This window comes from Chinchilla lanigera, unplaced genomic scaffold (genome assembly GCF_000276665.1).
Source record: "Chinchilla lanigera isolate Chin_1 unplaced genomic scaffold, ChiLan1.0 scaffold00076, whole genome shotgun sequence".
Taxonomy (NCBI): domain Eukaryota; kingdom Metazoa; phylum Chordata; class Mammalia; order Rodentia; family Chinchillidae; genus Chinchilla; species Chinchilla lanigera.
In genome coordinates this window covers 9,559,723-9,583,233 of record NW_004955477.1, presented here as the reverse complement: position 1 = coordinate 9,583,233, position 23,511 = coordinate 9,559,723, and the positions used below count along the sequence as shown (strand labels likewise).

Genomic DNA, 23,511 nt, shown 5'->3' with positions numbered 1-23,511 from the left:
ACCCTGGTCCCAAGACGGCCCCTCAGAGGCACCACACCTTCTCTCCTCTCACCTCAAAGGGGTCCTTCCCATCTCAGGGGTGAAAATGCTGTGATCTCTCATTGTAAGACAAATAAGCAAGTGGTCTAGACCACCACATCTCTTCCTGGACACTACCCTATTCCATACTCCCCTACAGAGCAGGCTCGGCAGTGCTCTGGGCTCACATTCTTAACATCCTCTCCTCCTAGGCTATCCTAAAATTATTTTAATGAGTATTCTTTATCCACCACCCAGCAAGCTCACTTTCAGCCCACACAACTCTGGTACCCACCACCACATTGACTGTTTCTCTTTGCTATGAATCTGTAACAGGAGGATGGAGGGCAAGGGCATTCACTTCACACTCTGTGGCCCATATCAGAGTACACGGATATGGAAGGGACTCAAACGGTAACACAACAACTCTAAAAAATCCACTGAAAGGAAGTTTGAGATTACAGCTTCCTCACAAAAATTCTGCAACATAAACTTCTCCAGAGTAAGGACTACTGCCTGCTTTCTTGTGACATAAGGTTTACTAAAAGTGTCAGGTAAGTCAAAAGAACTTCCACATACACTCATGACTACAACCACAAAGCACTCTGGAATAGTACATATTTGTTTGTGTTTTTTTTTTTTTTTGGTTTTTCTCCGGTACCGGGAACCGAACTCACGACCTTGCGCTTGCCAGGCAGGTGCTTTTGCCGCTGAGCTAAATCCCCAGCCCCTTGGAATGGTACATATTTACATAAAGAAAAAGTGTAAAATGTTCTGCCAGCCTGTGCACATGGGCATTCACACAAAACTTCTAAGAATGCCTTTAAAGCAGATTATATAAAGGTAAAAAAGTCATCTCTGTTCAGAAGCCAAACACAAGCTGACAAAACCCAACTGTAAATCTAAAAATGGCAAACCACCTATGTATGAGCCTACTGTAAGGCTTTACATAGGAACTCTCATCTCAAGGTCTCCAAGATGGAGTTTCTCCACATTATGACTAGATGGAATAAAATATGGAACAAGGCAGAAAAGTCTGGATACTATTTTTTGTAAGGGTGGAATCAGCTTTGCATTATTTTCTCATCAGCTAATCACTGAAAAACTTTGTGAGAAATTACTTTAAAATAGGAAAATCAGAACACATAACTAAATCTTAATTTGTCCACTAAGGAACAAACAGTATTTTAGTAAAAACTATACCATATGGTAGGAATGCGAAGTTGGCTTAACACGATTACAGGCATATGCTCCCGTGCCCAGGGAGAAATCTTTCTCTTATCAGTTGTTATCAGAACAGTCTTCGCCTTCTCTTAACCCTCCTCTTCCTCTCTATTACTACAAAAGCACTGCATCACTGGTGTGGAACAGAGATAACACAGAGATGTACAGAACAAAAGCAAAAGGCCCTCTCAGTGTCAACCTGATCACCTCACACCCATAGGCACCCTGATGTTAATTACTAGGTGCTGCCTTCCCAACCTGGGCATTGATAAGCACTTGTGATTTTGCACAGGCTCACTGTTCTGCAAGTGTTGTCACCCAGTGTGTCAAACTGTTTCCCACAAGTACAGAACCACTTTCATCCACAAAATATACGTATTCTTATTCTTACTGTTATTATTTTGGTTTTTTTTGAGACAGGGTCTCCCTATGCAGTACAGGCTGGCCTCAAACTCATGGCAATCCTCCTGCCTCAGCCTCCTGAGTGCTGGGATTACAGGCCCTTACATCATGCCTGGCAAAATGTGTGTATTATAACATCTCACTGTTTTGCTACTGTTAGGCATTTAGGGTTTTCCATGTTTTATTGCTTCAATGCACAAACACCGTAAGGACATTTTTGTGAAAAGCCTGCACATTCCGGTAGGATTCCAAGAGTGGAGCCACGAGGTCTCAACCCTTGCTTAATGTTTGATAAATGCCTAACTGCCCTCCAAAACACAAGTGTAAAGACACTCTTTCCATAATTTTTTTCAAGAAAAAAATGGAACCTTACCATTGCTTTTGACTGGTTGTGCTTATTATGCCATTTCTGACAATTTTTATGAGCTCTTTTGCTCAAGCCCCACCCCTTTTAAAGGAAAAATAAACTTACATATGTGCTAAAAGCAGCAGAGCTATAATCTGTGTTTTGTCATGCAAATATTCCCAGTTACAAGGGAACCTGCTACTTTTGGGACAGGTATACTGAGCTGTCAAAGAATCATTAGTTACTAGAACACCTCCTATGTGTGAGCATGTATAAGATGAAATGCATGATATTGACAAAAGATAAACATAGGTTGGGTTTTCATACAATTGTATTCCTATTTCAATTGTGAATTTTATCATCTCTGGAGACCTATATAAAATAAGCTCAAGTCTATTTCATGTGGAAATGTAAACTCAAGATTTGTGTGAATTCTCCAGGACGATTTGCATCATACCCTGTCCTGAGCTCCTGATCCTATTAGGCTGAACTCATGAAGTGCTTTTTGTCCCATGCATCTTTTCTCCTCTACACCATTACTGACCTACCATGGTCTCTGCTCTTCATCTTAATTTTTAAAGCAGCCACAGCAACAATAAAGTCCCCAAGTAACAGATCCATACAGACTAGACTTAACTGAATTCTGGTGAGGAAAGCCTGGGATGCGGGCAGAGAAATCAATATTCAGGCTACACTAAGAATACTCAGCCAGTTGTGGAATACTCAGCCAGGTATGGTGGCGCATACCTGTAATTCCAGTGCTTGGGATGCTGAGGCAAGAAGACTGCTGTGAGTTTGAGGCCAGCGTGGACTACATAATGAGTTCAAGGGCAGCCTGAACTAAGTGAGACCCTGTCTCAGCCCTCTAACAAGAAATACTTATATGTTAGTATCTATGTTGGATAAACAGCTTTTACAAATTAATTTTTTAAGTTTAGGAGAAAAATTGGTAAAAATTTACTAAATAAGTCACAAAATAAAAATTGTCAGTGAAACAGTTTTTAAGACTGAATTACAAAAGTGGTTAGGAAATGTGAATTGCAACCTCAAATTTGCCATTAAAACTGCTAGAGTAAAAGGCTGTTATTCTTAGTGAGAGTGGAAGGCATCGGCTGGCAACATCATTTGGACAGCCATGTGTCTGCACACATGTCTGATCCCATGTGCTCACTCCTGGCTGGACACCTGCATGTGAGCAGAAGGACAGAACATACGCTACTACAGCATCACCAGCAACAGCAAACATGGCCAAATTGATGAATGAGGTCACCGTACATGAAATACCACACAGCCATCAAGAAGATAAAAAGAAGCTATCTACAAAAGAGGCCAAGTTTAGAGAAGCTCCTGGGTCCTCAGCACAGATTATGGCAGCAGCACCACACTGAAGGTGCCAGTCTTCGTGCCAATTTTACTTAGGAATGCCCTTCATGAATAAGTAATTTTACTCAATCCCAATTCTTTACTGTCAGTCTTCTCAGTGGTCTTTGTGGTAAAACATGCAGTATTTGTAAAGCACTTCTGCGGCATTCCCAGGTACAACTGTCTCCAGGAAAAGCATATGCAAACGGTTTTTTGTGCTGCAAGCTGAAAATCATTTTTTTTTCATAGAAAGTTGTTTTGTTTTTTTTTGAGACAGAGCCTCACTATGCAGTTTAGGCTGGCCTTGAAATCACTATGTAGCCCAGGCTGCCCTTGAACTTGTGGCAATCCTTTTGCCTCAACCTCCCGAGTGTGCCACTACACCCAGCTAGAAAGTTGTTTTTAATTTCAAAGACAGCTGACCAACTTTGAGCATGCAGACATTGGTATGTGGCAGAAATTTTCTTGAAAATAAACAAAATTACATCCTTCACAGAAAATAACTGATAGTACTGATTGTGAATGGTAAAAACTAGGCTTTTGAGAGCAAATTAGAATTTGGGGAAACATTACTACTACTACTAATTTGACAGCTTCCTACTTTAACACATCTCTGATGAGATCAGTGGTGATGTTAATAAAAGTGACTTTCCTTGGTGTAATGTAATACAACGTGCTAACATTCAAAAGCTTAAATAACTCAGTGTACCAATACTTCCAAATGCCCAAGGCACGGCATTACTAAATCATGAACATGAATAAAAGAACCACTTAAAGTAAATCACAGAACTATGGATTCTAATGAAATCGGTGGGTTCCACTGATAGGGCTTCTGATTCCAAAGTAAAACTACACCTGAATAAATCGCAAGTATCCACAATACTGGAAAAACTGCTAATCGCTTTCCCTCCTCTAAGTAAACGTATGTGTGAGGCCAAATTTTCTTCATATATTTCAACAAAGCAACTGCAACAGATTGAATGTGGAAGCAGATCTGAGAATCTAGCTGTCTTCTGACAAGCTGTTTATTTTTAAAGGTTTTGCAAAATTTTAATACAATGGCACTCTTCTTGCTAAATCTTTCAGAAAAGTTGTTTTTCATTAGTAATGTTAACATGCAGATTTATTTTTTAAATGAAATATTTTAAGCTGTACTAATTTTAAGAATAGTAAATATAGATATAATTGACACTGACAAAAGCTGAGTCTTCAATAATTATTAACAGTATGAAACTATCCTGAAACCAAGAGCCTCTGAGAACCAATAATTCAGAACAGGAGTCAGCAAACTATAACCTGAGTGCAAAATTTGGTCAGCTGCCTGCTTTTGAAAACAGGCACGATGGCTTACAGCCAGGCCCACCCATTCTGCCAGGTCTGCAGCTGCTTTCCTGCTATGAAGGCAGAGTTGAATTCAGCAGTTCCAACAGGGGCAGTGTGCCCTGCAAAGTCTAAAATATTTACTATCTGGCCTTTTACAAAAGTTTGCTGACCCTTGATATAAAGCAAGCTCAGTTTCCAGCTTTTGTTATTACAGTAACTAGAAAGTTACGGGTACCTGTCTCCATTCTCATTACGTCACCATCCACCCTCCAAAGGCCAGAGTGAGCTTCCTAAAACCATAATGTTGACATCAGTCCTCTGCTTAGGATCGTTCAGGTTCATAATCACTCAAAGTACAGCACAGCACCTCAGCACAGTATTCAAAGCCTTTACACATCACTTTTAGCCAGGCCTGCCCTCTGCCCCATTAGGGCTCTCTCCTGTCTGCCAGAGGACAAGGCTCAAGCACTCTCATTTCCCAGAATGCAATGTTTCTCCAAGCTCTATCCACTTCCAACGTTCTTTTTCCTTCCCTTCCCCACTCTCTTCTTATACCCTGACCCCCTTCCTTTCATCCCTACCCAGGTCAGTGTACTGGGCACTTCTATCATTTTCCCTCAATATGCCCTGGTTCCAGCTGCGGTACAATACTGTGTCTCTGTCTAAACTGCGTTTCTCTGCTTCCAACATCCTGCACTGGCAGCCCTTCAGTGTACTGCTGTGACTTCTTTAGCCCTGCAACACCCTTCTTTTTTTTTTTTGGCTTAGTGCCCTGGAGCAGCACAGTATCAGCTCTTTCATGCCAGAGTCAATTCCCACAGCACTCTAACAGTTACCAGTCCCTGTTTTTCCTGCCAGAGGTTTCCATACATTTCCTGGAATATTAACTACTCTATAATGGTCACAGGTAACAGTACCCTGTTTTCCAGATAGGGAAACAAAAGTTAAGTACCTTGCCAAGTTGATGCAAGGCTAGTAAGAGGGTGGAAATGGGTTTGTACCCAAGGCCCTTTGCACAATGCTTTCCCACCAATCGCAGCTTTCCACAGCCTGACTGACCTCAAACTGAAGAGACAAACCTGATCTATGAAGAGGACATAGCCCCTGCCAAGCAACTGGTGCTAAGTGAAGGGAAAGTCCAGAGTCCAAGACAGAATACCTAATGCGAAGAGTGGCTAAAGCAGAGACCCACAAACAATGTGGAATTTAAGATGGAATTAGAAGGATCAGCGGGAGGCAGAAACTAGAAAGAAAAACAAATTTCTAGGTTGAGAAAGAAACAGAACCAAGGTAGAAGGGATAATAAGAGCCACAGAATCATGGAAAAATCAAAGAGACTAGACCAAGCAGATGGCATGTGGGATGAGTGGAGAGAATGGAGAAGAGGGTCAGGAAAAATCCAGAAACTATTTTTGTGTTTAAATATACTGAAAACTAAATCCATACACTTTCAAATACATTACCAATTGGAATGGCACTTTAAAGGTTACAGAAACATCACACATTGCTTGATCTCAAAAATCTTTTGGTGTAATTTCTAGGTAAGCAAGCTAAGAGTCAGCAGGGACCTTTATAACTGGAAACTGACAGACACACACTGAAGCTAGGACCTTGTATCAGAGAACAGACTTTCAAAATCAAGGAATGAAAACATCAAGGGTATGACCTAATACACTATCAATCTTGCCAACTTACTATGACCTTTTTTTACTTCCTGTTCACCAACCTGACCTCAAACATGTTAAAAACATGTTAAACACTGCTTAATAGCTTCAGTGAATGCACTGATCTCACTAAAGACACATATCTAGTTTCCCTTACATGGTGCTCTACAAAGACTAATGATAAAAACTGAATGCTCATTTTCTGCATGAAGAAGAATCAATTACAATACTCTATTTTTTTTTGAGATCAGGGTGTTACTACGTAGTTGGGCTGGCATTGAACTCACGGCTCAGGCTGGCCTTGAATTTGCCGTGATCCTCTGGGCTCAGGCTCCCGAGTGCTGGGAGTCCAGGAGTGTACCACCATGCCCAGCATAATAAAATAATAACTATCACTGAAAAGTGTTGCATTCACCAATACCATATTTCACTGACTCTAAGTATCTTTTCCCATGTTATCTTTGAAATTAATGTATCTTATATTCAATGAAACATAGTAACTTCCTGATCAAAGCCCAAATTCTAATTTTTGCTACCTTCCCCAACTTAAAAGGTTTCTTTGAAACACTGTGTAACCCTTAGGAAGGGGTATTCTACATGATGACTCAGACAGCTATATCATTACATCACTTCCCAGAATCATCCTTGAAAAAAGCAGACAATCCTTTAGTTTTGTGTGGTATTATTTCTTTAGAAAAAGGTTAGAGCTGAACTTGAAGCAACAGATTGACTCATGGATTAAAAAAATAATTGACCCAAAATTATCTAACAAAAAGTCCAGACACTTAAAATTATTAATTGTGACATGAAAGGAACCACATTATTATGAAGCTGTACTACACGCTAGAAAACCAGGGTTAACTTCCTCTGGAAAAGCAATACATGTATAAAAGTACCAAGACCCACAGTTTTCTGTAAGTAAGCAGACTCCAACCATGTCTGAACACATGTATTTGATACGCAAGATCTCAGTTACTCTCTGTCTCTGTGGTATCCACTATTCAGAAAATGACACCATTTGGAGCCTTTGTTATTAATCTTGTATTATTTTGATAAGTACTTTTAAAAGCCATCTCATTTTCATATGCATTTTAGTACTATTCCTGGTTGTATGCTCTCTACTGAGCAGTTAGTAGGACATAATGGGTTCCATCAGTACCGGCCGCAAATAGTCAATGGAGCAGTACAGCACAGGAAAGCTCTAGGGCCGGTCAGCATGTCTTCAAACCCTGGCTCTGCCACACAGTGGCTGCGTGACTAAGTAACTGCTCTCTGTGCCTTTGTGTCAGAGTGGGACAAACAATAGTTTCTACCTCTCTGGTGGTGTGAAGATTAAATCAATCATTTCAGGACAGAGGTAAAGCCCTTAGAGCAAATTCTCTGGCACACAATAAACATTCAACAACCATTTAATGCTGGGCTTGGTGGCCCACACCTATAATCCAGGCACTCAGGAGGCTGATTGCAAGTTTGAGGGCAGCCTAGACTACATAATGAGTTCAAGGCCAGTCTGTACTACAGAGTGAAACTATGCCACAAAAAACCCCCAAAACCCTGTCAAATATCATTACCATCAGGCAAGATCCTCTATAAGGTGCTGGGACAGACACGTAGCAGCCAGCTACAAGTTTGAGGTATTCATAGTCTAGAAGAGAGAGGCAAGCAAATGATGGTAACATCATATGATATTTATCTGGAGCCTGCATGTTGAAGCAGAAGCAGAGGTAGTCGGGACTAGGTGAAGGTGATAAAAGCAGACAGGAAAAGTCTGCACTGACATTCACCACCGCCCAAGCAGTCACCATCCAAGACCAAGTATTTGGAGACACACCTAGCAAAGAACTTTCTCCTCACTTCCCTGTGGAAGCCACCTGGCTTCACTATTTTGACTCTTGCTCACTTAGTACACCTCCCACAGGGGCAGGAGTGACCAGCCACCACTCTAGCTGCTCTGGCATCTGGCCACCACCAGGGTAATTACTAATTTCCTTGTGAGTCCAGTTCACTCCCACTTGCATTGGAATAGCTGACAGGAGAAGGGAAGAATGACTCTTAGCACTGCAGCTAACCTGATGCACAGCAAAACCCAACTCTTAAAGGGAGAAAATCAAATCATATGTTGTTCAATACTTGTATTGGGAGTTCTGACTGAGCTCCCACCCCTAAACTTAGTTGAACACACACACACACACACACACACACACACACAATTCCACTTTACTCCAAGACTTTCAACAAAGGCCTGCCTACCTCCACTCCTGTACCATCCATGCTCACCCATCACTGTCCCTACTAAAGTCAGGAGGGAGCCCCAGCCTCAATCTCTGAGGTGTTTTTGACTACTGATCACAGGGAAAGCCAGAAAACAGACCAAAATACTTAGTGTCACATGGAACTCTGCCGAGCTGGGCTTAGACCATAACAAAACATTAAAGAACAAAAAGACTCACAACTGCTAAGTTTAAACAGATAAATCTTACAACATATTAAGTTCTACAGTCTAAGCCGTCAGTACCTGTCTTCTAATTAACTTTCACCAACCCTTTGCCTTCAAAGTTGAGTTAGGGCAGGAATGGCTTTTTTTGGGGGTGGGGGTGGTGAGGTGGCACACATAGCCAGGCAAATGCCCTGTCACTGCACTGTATCTCTAGCCCTTTTGAAAAGTTAGTTTGAAAGACTGTCTAACTAAGCTATCCAGGCTGTCCTTGAACTTGCAATCCTCTTGTCTCAGCCTCCCAAGTAGGTGGAGTTACAAGGGCTAGCTTACTGATTCTTGTTCTTTTAACAGTCCCTATCGTTTCCTTCTTTACCATCTGCTTTATGGTAATGACACAACTCAAACCAACACTATCGCAGCTACTTGACAAATGGTGAAGTTATAATATGTTAATCTGGATGGGTCACTACATCCCAGGCAGAGGTGAATTAAACTTTGAATACATACAAACACACACACACACCTCCACACACAAAGTAATGTTACCAAAAAGTTACAACTCCAACACCGAAGTTACAGATGTATACAAAATTAAAACTGCAAAGAGTTCCAAGAAATGTTACCAAAAAGTTACAACTCCAACACCGAAGTTACAGATGTATACAGAATTAAAACTGCGAAGAGTTCCAATCAAAGCTGACCGTCTGATTAGATTCAGGCACTATATTACTTGTCAGGATTTCTAAGGGAAACAATGCAATTTTCATAAATCACACTTAAAATACACTTTACATTTAAATTTTAACTCAGTGTATCAATAAAAATTCCAAAATAAAGGTAAAGAAACCAGAAATAAAGAGAGACATTAAGCATTCCCATGTGCCTACACTTCTACAAGTAAGTTTTGCCTTTACTCTCATAGAAATCACTGTCACCCACTTGGCACACACACACAAAGCGAAACAAAAGAATATTTTTGCTATAGGAGAAACAATCGATAAAGTATTTAGGTTACATTAACCATCACCTAGTTTCGATCTCAAATCAGTCTGGGCACTGCCAGGGAGAGGGACAGGGTGAAGGAGGTGCGGGCAAAAGGTCATGAGGGGCCGAGGTGAGAGAACGAGGACCGGACATCTGACGCGAGACTGCTAGCAAACTGGAGCAGGAAATATGTATTTAGCGCAGACATCATTTTTAAGACAAAGTGAAAGATCCTGAACAACACCAACGAAAGTCATCATGACTCTAAACGGAAAATACTAAACTTCACGTCTCTTAAGTCTGTTCAGTTCGACAGTCCATGACACTTAACTTCAGGGCTCTCCGAGCTCTCTGTCCACCACCTTACAACTTCGCAACCTGGCCCACTCAAAGCTGGGAGGAAGGGAAAGACCAGACAACGGACAGAGATCTCAAGGTTCAAGGCTGAAACATGGAGGAGAGCCTTTAAAACGAATAATGGAGAAGAAAGCATCCACAGTGAAAAGCAAGGACTCCGGAGCCTCAGAGACTCCGGCACCAAGCAGTCCCACCTCCTGTTGAAGGAACACTCTGAAGCCGAGGGCCAGCCAGCGCTCCACTGGCGACCAGGACCCAGAGCCCCGGCACCCAGCACGAGCCCCAAGATCACCTTCCCCTGGCACCTCACACCACCCTGCATGGGCAGCCGGAGATCTTTCTGCATGAGCCGCGAGATCATCCTTCATGGCACCCCGAGACCGGCGACCGGCCCAAACTCCCCGGACGCCCCGAGACCACCCCCACCGCCCCGAAGGGCCGCGGCCCGGGTCCCTGCCCGCGGGGACGCGCGGCGCCGCGAGGGGATGCGGCGGCGGAGGTGGCCGCGTTCCGGCGTCGGCCCCACATGACCTTGCACCCGACGTCCGGGCGGCCTCACCTTCCGCCACGTCTTCGTCGACGGCGCCCTTCACCTGCGAGAAGCACCACTGGAAGTCGTTGCCGCCCGCGGGGCAGCCGCCGCCTCCGGCTCCTGCAACACAACGAGCGGTCAGGCCGGCCGCGCCCGTCCCGCCATCCCGCCTGCCATCCTGTCCGCGTGCCCAAGGCACTCACCTGCCATGGCAGCAGCGCGGGACGGGGCCTGCCCAGCCGAGCGCGCCCGACCGGAGGCGCCCAGCGGAGCGCTCAGCTCCGGCCGCAGCCGCCGCTGCCGCTGCCGCTGCTGCCGCCGAGAAGGGATTTTTTTTTTTCCCTTTTCAAAATGGCGCCCAATGCCCGTCGCCCCGCCGAATGACGTCATCCCTCTCCGCCTCCTCGGACAGCCCATGCCGCGGGGGATGTCGGGGGCGCGCCGCGCTCAGACTGAGTCTGCGCAAGTTGCCTTCACCTCGGCATGGCACCGCCCTGAAAGGGACGCCTCAGGGCTGTGGAGCAGTGTGATAGAGCACAGGCTGGCTCTCGGTCCTCGATTTATTGGGGCGTCTGGCGTGCGCTCGGCGCTTCCTTTAGGATCGGCCAAGCAGGTGGCTTTCATCTCTGAGCCGTTCCACACGGGTCTCTCCTAGTACTCCCTCCCCTCCGAACCAGCTCCTCCTCTTCTCTTTTCAGCCAATGGAAGAGCGGATCCTTCGAGGATCAGCCAATGGGAGGAGATGGGAGGCAGGTGGGGTGGTGTCCGGGTTGGGCCTTACCTGAGCTCTTAGCACCTGAGCGCGTTGTTCTCCCGCTAAAGCCCAAGATCCTAAAGTCCACCTTTGATCGCGCCCCTCCTTCCCGGAGCTCACCGTTGCCTGCCAAATGTTACTTCAGTAGTTCTTTGAGCCCCGAGTATAGTCCTAGGGAACCGTGGCCGACCATTTCTTTATTTGTGATTGTATTTCTCTGGAATACCGAGAGCACATTCCCTTACAGAGTTGATGTACCCGAAATCACAACTTCTTCCAGGAATGTGAAGATAGCAGTGAACGTATTGTATCACTAGAAAACAGTTACTTCAAAGCGGGAAAATTTTCCCCTCAAATATTTATTGATCAGCTCCTGGCACGTGCCGCACACCGTTCATATCCCTTGGGATGCAGTGTTGAACAGAGCCAACAAATCCTCTGCCTTGGTGGAACTTTTGGCAGAGGAGCGGCAATAAGAGAAAAGTAAGTCACGTGGAACGTTGAAAAATACAAAGCAAGGAAGAAGGAAGAAGATGCTTATGAGGACAGCTGAGGTTTTAAACGGGTTGATTGGAGAAGAACTCAGGAAGACAAGGGCACAAGCTGTGCAGGCAGGCCTCAGGGAAAGGTTGTGTCAGGAAGTAGGGACAGCCAGTGCAAAAGCAGGAGACAGGACTGCACCTGAGGTGTTTGAGAGGCAGCCAGGAATGGTGTGGTGGTGGTGGTGAGAATGCTAGGAGGGGCGGGGAAACTGGGGGTAGTAGGAGAGGCAGGGAGGTAAGAGCAGGAGGACACGTAGGAGGTGTGCCGTTCCCACAACTTGTACTCCAGATGGGATAGCTGGCTATGGGCCATGAGCACGGCTGGGTCATGATACACTTGAGTTTTAACTGGGCTACTGTGGCTCCTCTACTACTTCAAAGGCAGGGCCTCCAGGATTTGTAGGTGGAATAGATGCAGTGTGTGAGAGAAAACTCAAACCACTGTACTGTCTTGTCTGTAGTACTTTCTAAGCAGTGCACGTGTCTTATAAAAGAATAATTTAATTTTCTCTATTTTCTTTCTTTCTTTTTTTTTTTTTTTTTGAGACAGGGTCTCACTATGTAGTTCAGGCTGGTTCTGAACTCACTGTGTAGCCCAGGCCGGCCTTGAACTTACAATAATCCTCCTGTCTCAGCCTCCCCATTGCTGGTATTAAGGGGTGCACCACCGTACCTGGCCTCTCCTATTTCTTATGACATTGCTAGCATTCATTCATTTCACTTATCCAAAAGCTATAGTCTAATTACTTTGTTGTTGTTGTTTGTATTTTATTTATTTATTATTTATGTATTTTTGTCTTTTTGAGACAGGGTCTTGCTATGCAGTTCAGGCTGACCTTGAGCTCACTTTGTAGCCCAGGATAGTCTTGAATTCACAATGATCCTCCTGCCTCAGCCTCTTGGAGTGCTGGGATTACAGGTGTGCACCACCACGCCCAGCCATGTATTTTAAATGAATAACTCTATTAGGTCATTTAGGAATGAAAAACATAAATGATTTAATTTTATCTTCTTTTGTTCCTTCTCTAATATTATTCATTTCTTTATGTAGATTTGATTTTCTGATCTACGTCGTTTTCCTTCTCTCTAAAGAATTGTTTTCATCTTTTCTTACAAACCAGGTCTGCCAGTGACAGTTTCCCTCAGTTTTTGTTTATCTGAAAAAGACTTTATTTCTCCTTCATCTTGGAGTGGGGGAAGGAATGTAAAAAGAATTAAGATGTGTTATGTACATGTACCAACTCCCTGTGATGAATGTAATCATTATGTACTACAAATGTGTACTAATAAAAATTTTAAAAGCGTAACTGTGCTTGGTACAGAGCTTTATGTTGGTAGGGTTGTTTCCCCCATCAATACTATAAGTATTTCACTCCACTCTCATCTTGCTTATGTGGTTCAGGAAGGGAAGTCTGGTGTTACTGTTATCCTTGTCCTAATTGCTTTTTACATGTGAAGATTTGTTTGGGCTTCATTTTGTATCATTAGGCATGACTGTATGTTCACACCCCATTCCAGGTACCATTAAATGTTTTCTCCATAAGTTTCTAGGCAGGTAGGAAAAGACTTGGTAGAGTGCTGAGTTTGGCCCATGGAGAAGGCCCACATGATTGTATACTATTGAGACCGAGGATGGCTTTAACTCATTTTCTTTGTCTCCATTTTACAAATTGAGCAGAAAGTCAAATATTGCCTTAATACTAAGGCTAGAGAGCAAATTTCATTTCCAGTAGGTGGTAAATTAGAAGCAGGATGGGATGCCAGGCATGGTGGTGCACACCTATAAGGCCAGCACTTGGGAGGCTGAGGCAGGAGGATTGTTGTGAGTTTGAGACCAGCCTGGGCTACAAAGTACACTGAAGGCCAGCCTGAACCACATAGCAAGACTCTGTCTCAGAAAGGCAAAAAAAAAAAAAGAAGAGTGGGGACTCTGTCTTTTTTGACCACTGCATCTTAGCATAGACAATGCCAGGTCTTCCCATCTCTGCACAGTCATGCTTGACCCACTGAGTCTATATGCCCAGCCACATAGCCCAGCTACATTGTCTACAGTGGTCTTCCTCAAATGTTGTGGGACCAGCTTCTGCATTAATAGGCACCTTCCTGTGGACCCCACCAAGCTTAGGAGGGTGGACATTAGACCTCTACCCTGTGTTTTATCAAGTAAATATTAGGATCATAGATCAAAACACCCGGAATAGTGTTCCAGACAAACAGGAACTTCCAGTCCATTATATTTACCCTGTACTCCAACAATGTTTTGCTAATGTCACATGCTCACTAAACCATGAATTTCTAGGTTGAGAGAATAAATTGTGTGTGTGTCCTACAGATCCAATCAAGCATGCAAGCTCACAGGAGCCTCTTGTTGTGCAGAGGGCTTTCAGGTGAGCTGCCCGACTGCTGGGGCACCACCCCCATTTCCCAGCATCTTGGTCAGTGCATGGGGTGGTCTCTGTGCAGTAACCAAGGGGAGCATTTTTAGTCCTAGGTACGTGAACACTTTTTACACAACTCATCACACAGCCCTCTCAGTTCTCATATATTTTAGAGCTGCATGGTCAGTTGTATTTTTATAATGTCATCTTAAAAAACTGATGCATTTCAATGTGATAGGCTTATCTATGATGGAAGAATTTTGAAATTTTAATATTTCCCTTTTATCAATTTTCCCAGTGACAGGAGCAGCTGTATGCCCCATACTCTCCCCTCTTTGCTTTCAGTGTTGCTGCTACGTGTGTTTTGGCAATGACGCGGCAGATGTTTAATTCCTTCTTTCTTTTCTCTCCCTCCTCAGGATCCTCGATGCCCCTCCTGATTCGCGGCTGTGCCTCTCTCCTCCTGTCAGAATTGTGGAGTCAGTGCTTTCCTGCAACTTGCCTGTGCGTCAGGAATGTTTAATTTTAGCTGGTGGTCCTCAGCTCAGTGCAGGCATCTGGGTGGTTTTTTTTTTTGTGTGTGTTAAAACCATGAGCTCCCCCTGCCTCAGGGCCTGAAGGCCATCGTGATCCTCAGGCTGTGGCCAGGATCCTTTTAGAACTCTCTATGGGAAGGTTTCAAATCTCCCTAACAAGATTTGGAAAATTTCAGAGCCTGTTAGATTTCATGCTGCAGTTGCATCCATTCGAGAGGTCTTCCACCTTATGAATTTTTATTTTCTGAACTATAAATTGAGAAAACCAACAGGGAGACCAATACAGTTGTAATGAGGTAGGATAGTGCATTCCGTTATCAGCCAACTTGTTTGCTTCTTGGAAGGAAATTGTGGTTTCAGGAAAGTAACAAGTGCCAGAAAGGTGAGGATGAACTTTAGGGTCTGGCTGTATGAAAACTTCTAGAAAGGAATGGGAGAGGGAGAGGAGGATGGCAGTGTGATGGTGGGAAATGTGCAAGTGGTTCTCTAGAGCCACAGGAAAGTTAATGAACACCTTCTACAAACCCTGTGAAGATGAATTTCACAAGGCGCTGAGGTGTGGTGGCCAAGGAGCTACGAGGAGGGAGCTGTACGACTTGGAAGGAGAGTTCCAAAACTTTGCAGAACCAGTCTAGCCAATTTTAACAAGACCTCTGAGAGATATGGGGATTCCCATACAACATTAGAACTTCTTAGCATTCTTTTCTGCAAAATGGTAGCTGCATATTTTAAATATTTAAGTAGAGAGCTTAAAACCACTTCAACTGCTCTGGGTGTATGTGTACATGATGCTATATTTTTGAATGAAGACAACACAAATTGAATGGACACACTTTGGTGAACAGGTTCCCTAATATTAGTAGTTATATGCAGCATGTGCTGGGAAAACATCTTCCAGAGAAAAAAAATCTTGGTTTTCAGGGTTTGTCAAGTCCTGCAGTATAAATGTTTATACCACAGCCAAATTCAGGCTACCATAGCTGTGGTCTTGTCAAGGGCTGCCTTGACAAGGGTGGGGGAGTTACTTCCACATAGATGTCTGTGTATGTACAAACTCACACAGCCTCTGAAACAACGTTACCCTCGGGGAAAGAGCTTTCCAAGTCCTCCCTGCAAGTCCTCGATAGAGAAAATTCACATATACTCCACCTGGCTTCTAGCCATGGTCTTTGTCTCTTGCTACACTGGCTCATGTGAGTGTCTAGAGTGTGGGCTGACCCTGGGACATAGGGAAGTGTGATGTAAAGCCCATGTATATCTCCTGATATTTGGTCTCTCTGCCACCCAATCTGTGCTGCTGACAGGGCCCCAGGCTGGTCAGGCTGTGTTGGAGGCTTGTGTGACATGGGCTTTGGGTTGCCAGAACTAGCCAGTCAATGATTTTGGGCACCTACTGCTTCTTAGGCTTTATATTTTTCACCTGCCAAATTAGGGGTTTAGACAATTTAAGATGGCAACAATAGTTCAGGATAACTTGAGCTGGTTTGGGATAACTTGGAATGAATTGGGATGTCTTGGACAGTTAGGGATCACTTGAGATGGCTTGGGGAGGTTTAGGGTAACTTGGAATAATTTGGGATACATTGGAATTACTTGAGATAACTTGGAATGTATTGGGATTGATTGCCATAATTTGTGATTACTTAGGGTAACCTGAAATAATGTGCTGGCTTAACATAGCTTGGGGTAACTTGGAATGACCGTGTTATAATTTGAGATAACCTAGGATAACTTAAAATAGCATGAATAACGGGATGGTTTGGGATATCTGGGGAGAACTTGGGAGAACCTGGGGTAGCTTGGGTAACCTGTGGTATCTTGAGATGGTCTGGCATAGCTTATACAGTACAGGAATGAGACTTGGTAAGTTTGAGATTCAAGTCCCAGTCTAGGGGTCTTTTACCAGAGCTCACCGTCTTCTCTCTGTCTGCTTGTGCCAGTAAACAGAGACTGGTGGGCTGGGGTACAGCCTGTAGACAGAATTCAAAGGCCTTTCTCTGTTGCTGAGACTGATTCTTAGGGGACAGTGGAGGGTCTGGCTGTCTATTGTCCTTAGACAGTGATCTGGCAGCAGAGCTGTCCTCCACACCAGGAGCAGATACCTGGTAAGGGCCAGAGTTTTGGGCTGGGAGAGGCAGAAGGGCAGGGTTTGCTGACCCGCCTGGGCAGTATATCAAGGTGAAAGTTCCTGGGAGGGCAGTACTGCCTTAGAGACGATGTGGTCAAGGTATGAGAGAATTTAGGCCAGGGGTGGAATGGTAGGCAGGGGCTTTTGACAACCCAGTGAGTTGGGCAGGGTAAGGGTAATTCTACTCCTTTTGCAGAGGCTCACAGAGGTTTGGTGGCTTGACACGTGTCACATCACTTATGAATAACAATGACAAGACTTGGGGGCGGTTGCTGGAGATTTAGCTCAGTGGCACAGTGCCTACATGGTAAGCACAAGGTCATGAGTTTGGTTCCCAGTACTGAAAAAAAAAAAAAAAAAAACCAAACCAAACCAAACCAAACCAAACCAAAGACTTGAAGGAGTTCTGATGACTACAACAGTGCTGCTTTCTGCTGATCCCTCTCCCTGTCTTTGTGTTCACATCCAAACGTGGCTACCTCTCAGACTCACCTGGGGCTTAAAATATAAATTCTAGGGGCTATTCCCACAATATTCCGATCAGGGGACGATGGGTCGGGTCTTCAGGAAAGCTTCCCAGGTCATTTTATTGCACAGGCATGAGGTCAACATATGGGGAGTAGAGATAGATGCTTGTTGGGGGAGGCGAAGGGAGGTCTAGGGCAGCAGGTTTTGCCCAGGTGCAGCCCTTTTGGCAGGGTGCATTCTGTCTGAGGCTAAGGGTGTGGTGCAGTGAACTGCCGATGTTCAGCTGTGGATATTCCTTCCTCCAGCTTGCGTTTCAGTGTTCTGGGAAGATTCTTCGCAAAGTTCTTCTGTGCTTGGCTAAGCTTATGAGACAGTATATTTCTGCCCCCTGCACTAGGGCCAGGAGTTCTGGGTGGTGGTGGCTGCTGCTAATGGTTTGAATGGTGCCCCAATTTGTATACATAAAACACATGTTCAGAAATGACCATCACAGGGAAGGATTTTTTTTTTGTACTTGGGATTGAATTCAGGGCCTTCACACTGAACTACATTCTGGCCCCCTTTTTATTTCTTTTCTTTCTTTTTTTTTTTTTTTAAATTTTTCTCTGGTACCGGGAATCGAACTCACGACCTTGCACTTGCCAGGCAGGCACTGTGCCGCTGAGCTAAATCCCCAGCCTCTTTATTTCTTATTTTGAGACAGAGTCTCCCTAAGTTACTAAGTTGCCCTGGCTAGCCTCAAATTTGCCATTTTCCCAACTTAGCCTCCTAGAGTGCTGGGACTACAGGTGTGTGCTTAGGAAGACTTTAAAAAATACTCACAGATCACTAGAAACGGGAATCAGGCCCACCATGAAGTGTTGAGTGAGAATAGTAGGGAAGGGAGGAGGCAGAAGAAGTGGGGGAAATGTGGATAAAATTGTCTCTTGTGGCTTCTATGGGAAGGAACAGGGGGGTGGGGCAAGAATGCTTGGGATTGGCTAGTTGGAATCATTTCAATGGGCTCTGAAGCTTAGGGGTTTCCTAGATCACCTAGTTCCAGGCCCTTAGGTAATAAGGAAGGCAAATGGTGACTTGGAGTAGTTGGGAAGGCTGTGGATTGGTGGGTTTGCATCCTCCTTGATAGCGAGTTTTCTAGGAATTTGCTTGCTGGGAAGAGCTGTCCCTCTGGGTCAGCAAGGCTCCAATGTCACAGCATCAGATACAGAAACTATCAATGTGCTTATTACATTGGAAATTGGAGAAGGCAGCTGGACCTCCAGGGCAGCTATGGTACAAACTGTTGGGATAGCTGTGATGCAGGATGTCCTCCCTGGGGCTGCCCTTTGTCCTCGCAGGGCTCAGCCCTTAGTCAGCCAGAAGGAGCCAACATTGTAAGGGCACCAGTCCAGCAGCTAACCAGCTTCATGCTCTTAGCAGTCTGGCTGCAGTGGGGCTGGCCACAGGAGGCTGGATCTGGGAAGTACCTCCAGGGTGCCCAATGTAGAAAGTGTTTTATGTTAGTTTTCTTTTTCTTTAATTAACCTATTTTTATTAAATAGAACAGAGGCACAGAGAGCTACATAAGACAAATACGTAGTTTACTGAATTATTTGTGGCAAAAACTTTTGTAATATCACCCTTGGTCAAAGGAGCATGGCGAGCCTCCCTAGAAGCAGACCTGTAGGACAGGGCATATACTCCTCTGTCTCCTTTAAATGAAATCCAGGCCTAGGGACTCCATCAGATGCCACTAATCGCTTTAGCTGGACTTGAGGTGGCTGATGACCATTCCTCAGGAGTCTGCTGGTGTCTGGTCACCACCCTCTCTTTGATGTAAGCAGCTAGAGGCCCAGGCCCCAGGGTCACTCATCCCTAGGGTTGCAAGATGCTAGGTCTTGGCATTTATTTTTATATATTATCTGAGATGGTTTTATTTATTTTTTATTATTTTATTCTGTTGCAATTCTGGGAAAGGAACCTAGACCCTTGTGCATACTAGGCAGTTTTTCTACCACCGAGCTATGCCCTTAGTCCAGATGAAATACTTTTATTGAAGATGTTCCCCTCATCATTTTTGGGTTGCTTGGTGACCCAGTTCACAGAAATGGTGGGGTAAATGCTTGGTTCTTTATTTGCCAGTTTTCAAGATAATAAACTGTTCTTTATTGTGTTCCTCAGCTTTCCATTGCTGAGACCAAATACTAAAATAGACAACTTGAAGGTAGAAAGATTTATTTAGGTTCATGGTTTCAGAGGTTGCAGTCTATGGCCAGCTGGTTCCATTGCTGTGGGCCTAGGTGAGGCAGAAGTTCATAGTGTAAGGGTATGGCCTTACCCTGTGGTAGGTGGGCAGCAGAGAGAAAAAGAGCCAGAAAGGTAGGTGCTGGTGGGTGACCAGATATAGTCCCCAAGGTCACTGCCCCATTACCCACTTCCTTAAGAAGACTCCATCTCCTCTTTTCATCACCTCTTAATCATGCCGTCAAATTATGGTTCCATCAATGGATTAATTTACTGATAAACTTAGAGGCCTCATGATTTAATCAGCTTGCAGAAGCCCATTCTCTGAACAACTGAGCTTTATGGGGTAATTTTAGAACTAAACCATAACACCTATTATCCTGTAAAGGTGACCAATTTTTAAAATTATATCTTGATGAACGGATAGATTCAAGCACATTTGATCGTGTTTAATTCGTTGCCATTATCTGCTTATGGGTGGCTTTCATGTCCTTCTGACATGGTCCTGACAGTTTTGGATGACCTCTTGCCATCTGGTATGACAAGAAACCTAAGTCCATTTAGTTCACAACCTGACCTAGACCTGGAAGCAGCTACCGCTTTGAGAAACCCTTGTTCTATTTCAGTGGGAAATGGTCTCTCAAGACTATTTTTTTTTTTTTTCTCGTACCAGGAATCGAACTCATGACGTCGTGCTTGCCAGGCAGGTACTGTGCCGCTGAGCCAAATCCCCAGGCCCCTCTCAAGACTATGATAGGGGTGAAAAATACTTATTGTTCTGGTCTTATCATTGCATCTGGGCATTTTGATAGACAGAGATGGGATATATTTACTATAAACAACTTGAGGTCATGTTGATCTTTCTAATTTGAATTAAGCCTCTTCTCTCTTACATTCATTTCTCTTTTGTTCTATACCCAAACCTTGGTTCTCAGGGATGGAAGGGATAATAGAGCTAGAGTTATTCACCTTATCCATCACTATCATTCATTTACTTGATCCCATGCTGCACCCATGTGGTTTAGGAATATGCAATACAAATGTTGCCAACGCCAACTCCAACTCCAACTCCGACTTCACTGCAATAACAGTTAACAACCACTGACATCTGCTTTGTTGGTTTATTTTCTGTTCTTTCCAACCCCACTCACCTTAGTTTGACACAGCAATACATTCTACACTCATCTCAAGTTTTCATAGTCCAATACGTTTCATTCTAGAAGTGTGTTCTCAAATAGATTCCTCAGGGCCTTTAGGGAAACAATATTTCTGGAGCTCTTTCATGTTGAAAAGTGTGTGTCTTTGATAGTTGAAATCAGCTCTCTTGGATGTAAAGTTCTTGATTCATATTTCTCTTCAATTTCTTTTTCTTTGTGGTAGGAAGGTGTTTGAGATAGGACCTTTGTCCAGAAGAGTGTGGCCAGGTTCCTCCTAAAGGAATGTGGTGGAGGGATGGAGCGTTTTCAGAACTAAGATAACATGGCTCAATTAGTTCCTAGATGTGCATGTGTAGTTCTAGCACTGCTTTGTTACATAGATTGTACCCAATCAGACTGTAATATGTTTTATACAAAAATTGTATAAAAGGCAAAACCCTGCCATGTTCAGGGCTCAATCTTTAACTCACTGAGCACTGTGCCAGCAAAAATAAATGCTACTTCCTGGAAAAAGCCTCAGTGTCTCATCTCTGCAAGAATCCTGCTACATTACTGTGTACCCAAGTCTGACCTCGAACTCATAACAATCTTCCTGCCTCAGCCTCCTGAGTGCTGGGATTACAGACTACCATGTCTAGTTCCTCCTGTTTGTTAAACAGGTTAGTTACTCCATCTTCCTTTGGCACAAAGTGCTGGTGTTGAAAAAGTGTGATACTAATCTAAGTTTCACGCCATTGTAAATCTTTTTTTTTTTTTTTTTTAGACAAGGTCTTGCGTTGTAGTTCAGGCTGGCCTTAAACTCACTAGGAGCTCAACCTGGCCTTGAACTCATGGTGATCCTCCTGCCCCAACCTCCAGAGTGCTGGGATTACAGATGTGCACCACTCTTGGCTTGGATTTTTTTTGTCTACATGCCTAAAGATTGTCTTTTTTTAAGTTCAGTAATTTTACTAGAATATCTTTGTATCAGTCATTTTGGATCAGTATTATCAAATACAATATTATCAGTGTAATTCCAAGTATTTTTTCATTTCAGAAGATTTGTCTTGCATAATAATTTTGAGTGTTTGTTCTATATCCATCTTTGCTTTGTTTTTCTTCTTCAGAGACTGCTATTATCTGTATGTTGGAGATTCTTTTCCTATCTTACTTGCCAATGTTTTCTCCTGAATTTCATCTTTCTTCCTTCCTTCCTTCCCTCCTTCCTTCCCTCCCTTCCTTCCTTCCTTCCTTCCTTCCTTCCTTCCTTCCTTCCTCCCTCCCTTCCCTCCCTCTCTTTTTTTGTGATTTAAAAAAATTCTACTCAGTTTCATCTCTTTTTCCTGTCCAGGTATTATCTGTTATAGTTATTTATTCTTATGTTCTTTTAATTTATTTTTCATTTATGAAATGAATGTTTACATTTTACTTCTAATTCTCTCCTAAGTCCTATTAGCTCATTTCTGAGTTTTTTTCTGACTCTGAATTATGGTATTCTTTCATGTCTTAGGTAATTTTCATAAAGTCTTGTTGGTTAGTTTTAAATGATAGGTTATAGTTTGACTCTGCAGTGCCCTTGTTTTTCTGGAATGCTTTCACCATTACTGGGGCTGTAATTCTTGTCCTTATTCTTTCTTTCTTATAATAAATTTAGATAAGAATTGAACTCCAGAGTTTTCTATTGCTTATATTATGATTATTGCAGTACTGGAGATTAAACTCAGGGCCTTGTGTTTACTACTCTAGTACTAAGTTACATCCTCAGCCCTTTTTATTTTTTTATTTTGAGATAGAGTCTTGCAAATTAGCTCATGCTGGTCTCAAAACTGTGCTCTTCCCTGTCTCAGCCTCTGAGATGGGATATAGTTAAGATAAAATACTTGAATAACTGAGATTACAAGTATGTGCCACCGCACTGGCTATTTTATTGTATGTTGCACTGAACAACTCCCACCTATTTTATTTTATTTTGGATTGAATATGCTAAACAGGTGCTCTACTACTGAGCTACATCCTCAGCCCTCTATTGTTTATTTTACTGTGAAATAAGTTTTCCCGAACTTGTAGAAGCTGAGGTCTGGGGTTGCACCCTGCCCTTTGCAGACTGCTCCTGCCTTGCCCTCTTCCCCTGCTACTGGGACTTCCTCTTTCGTCTCTGTTGTCCTTTACTCTTGGTACTTTCTCCTAAGTGTGTGCCCCCATTTTGACAGGAATCCCCTGTGGGTCATTTTCAAGGGCCTGGGCCATAGTGCTACATCCCTTTTGTCCTTGCAGTGGTCTGCCATGGCGCCCTCTCTCTTTGGGAGAGGCCAAAATCTTCTATTCTTTTTCCAGAGTGGCCCTGTGAGTTTTCAAGTGTGTCCACTTCCAGCACTGGGGCTCTCTTTTCTCAGGTCTGAGGTTGCTGTTGGTCTCCTCTGCTTCTTGCCACACAGCTGCTGAACCAGCGGTCTCCAGAGTGATGGTCGCTGTTCTCACTGGCTTCTGGTCTGAGGATTGCAGAGGTATGTGCCTGACCTAGTTTTATTGTAAATGTTGTTTATGGGATTTTTCTCCCTCAGTGTGGTTGCTTGTTTATTTTTTTGCAGGGTCAGAGAGGCCCACAGACTGAGTCTCCCCCATTACTTTCATCTTGTCAGCATCCCCCACTGTTGGCCTCCGACTTCATTCTCCTGTTTGCCCCAGTGCTTTTTCTTT

At 43.7% G+C, this 23,511-nt stretch overlaps 1 protein-coding gene across 2 annotated transcripts in view; it reads right to left on the bottom strand.

Moving 5' to 3' along the window:
- The window catches only part of Ppp2r2d (protein phosphatase 2, regulatory subunit B, delta), a 39,103-nt gene extending 27,843 nt beyond the window's left edge, over nucleotides 1–11,260 (bottom strand). Inside the window, exons 1-2 of one of the 2 annotated variants that reach the window (XM_005402033.2) lie at nucleotides 10,853–11,260; nucleotides 10,677–10,769 (exon numbers count right to left, since the gene is read on the bottom strand). In XM_005402033.2, the coding sequence (XP_005402090.1) occupies nucleotides 10,677–10,769; nucleotides 10,853–11,066 (307 nt within the window). In that variant the 5' untranslated portion in view covers nucleotides 11,067–11,260. The other variant, XM_005402034.2, reaches the window with a different exon arrangement.
- Between the last annotated feature and the right edge of the window lie 12,251 nt (nucleotides 11,261–23,511).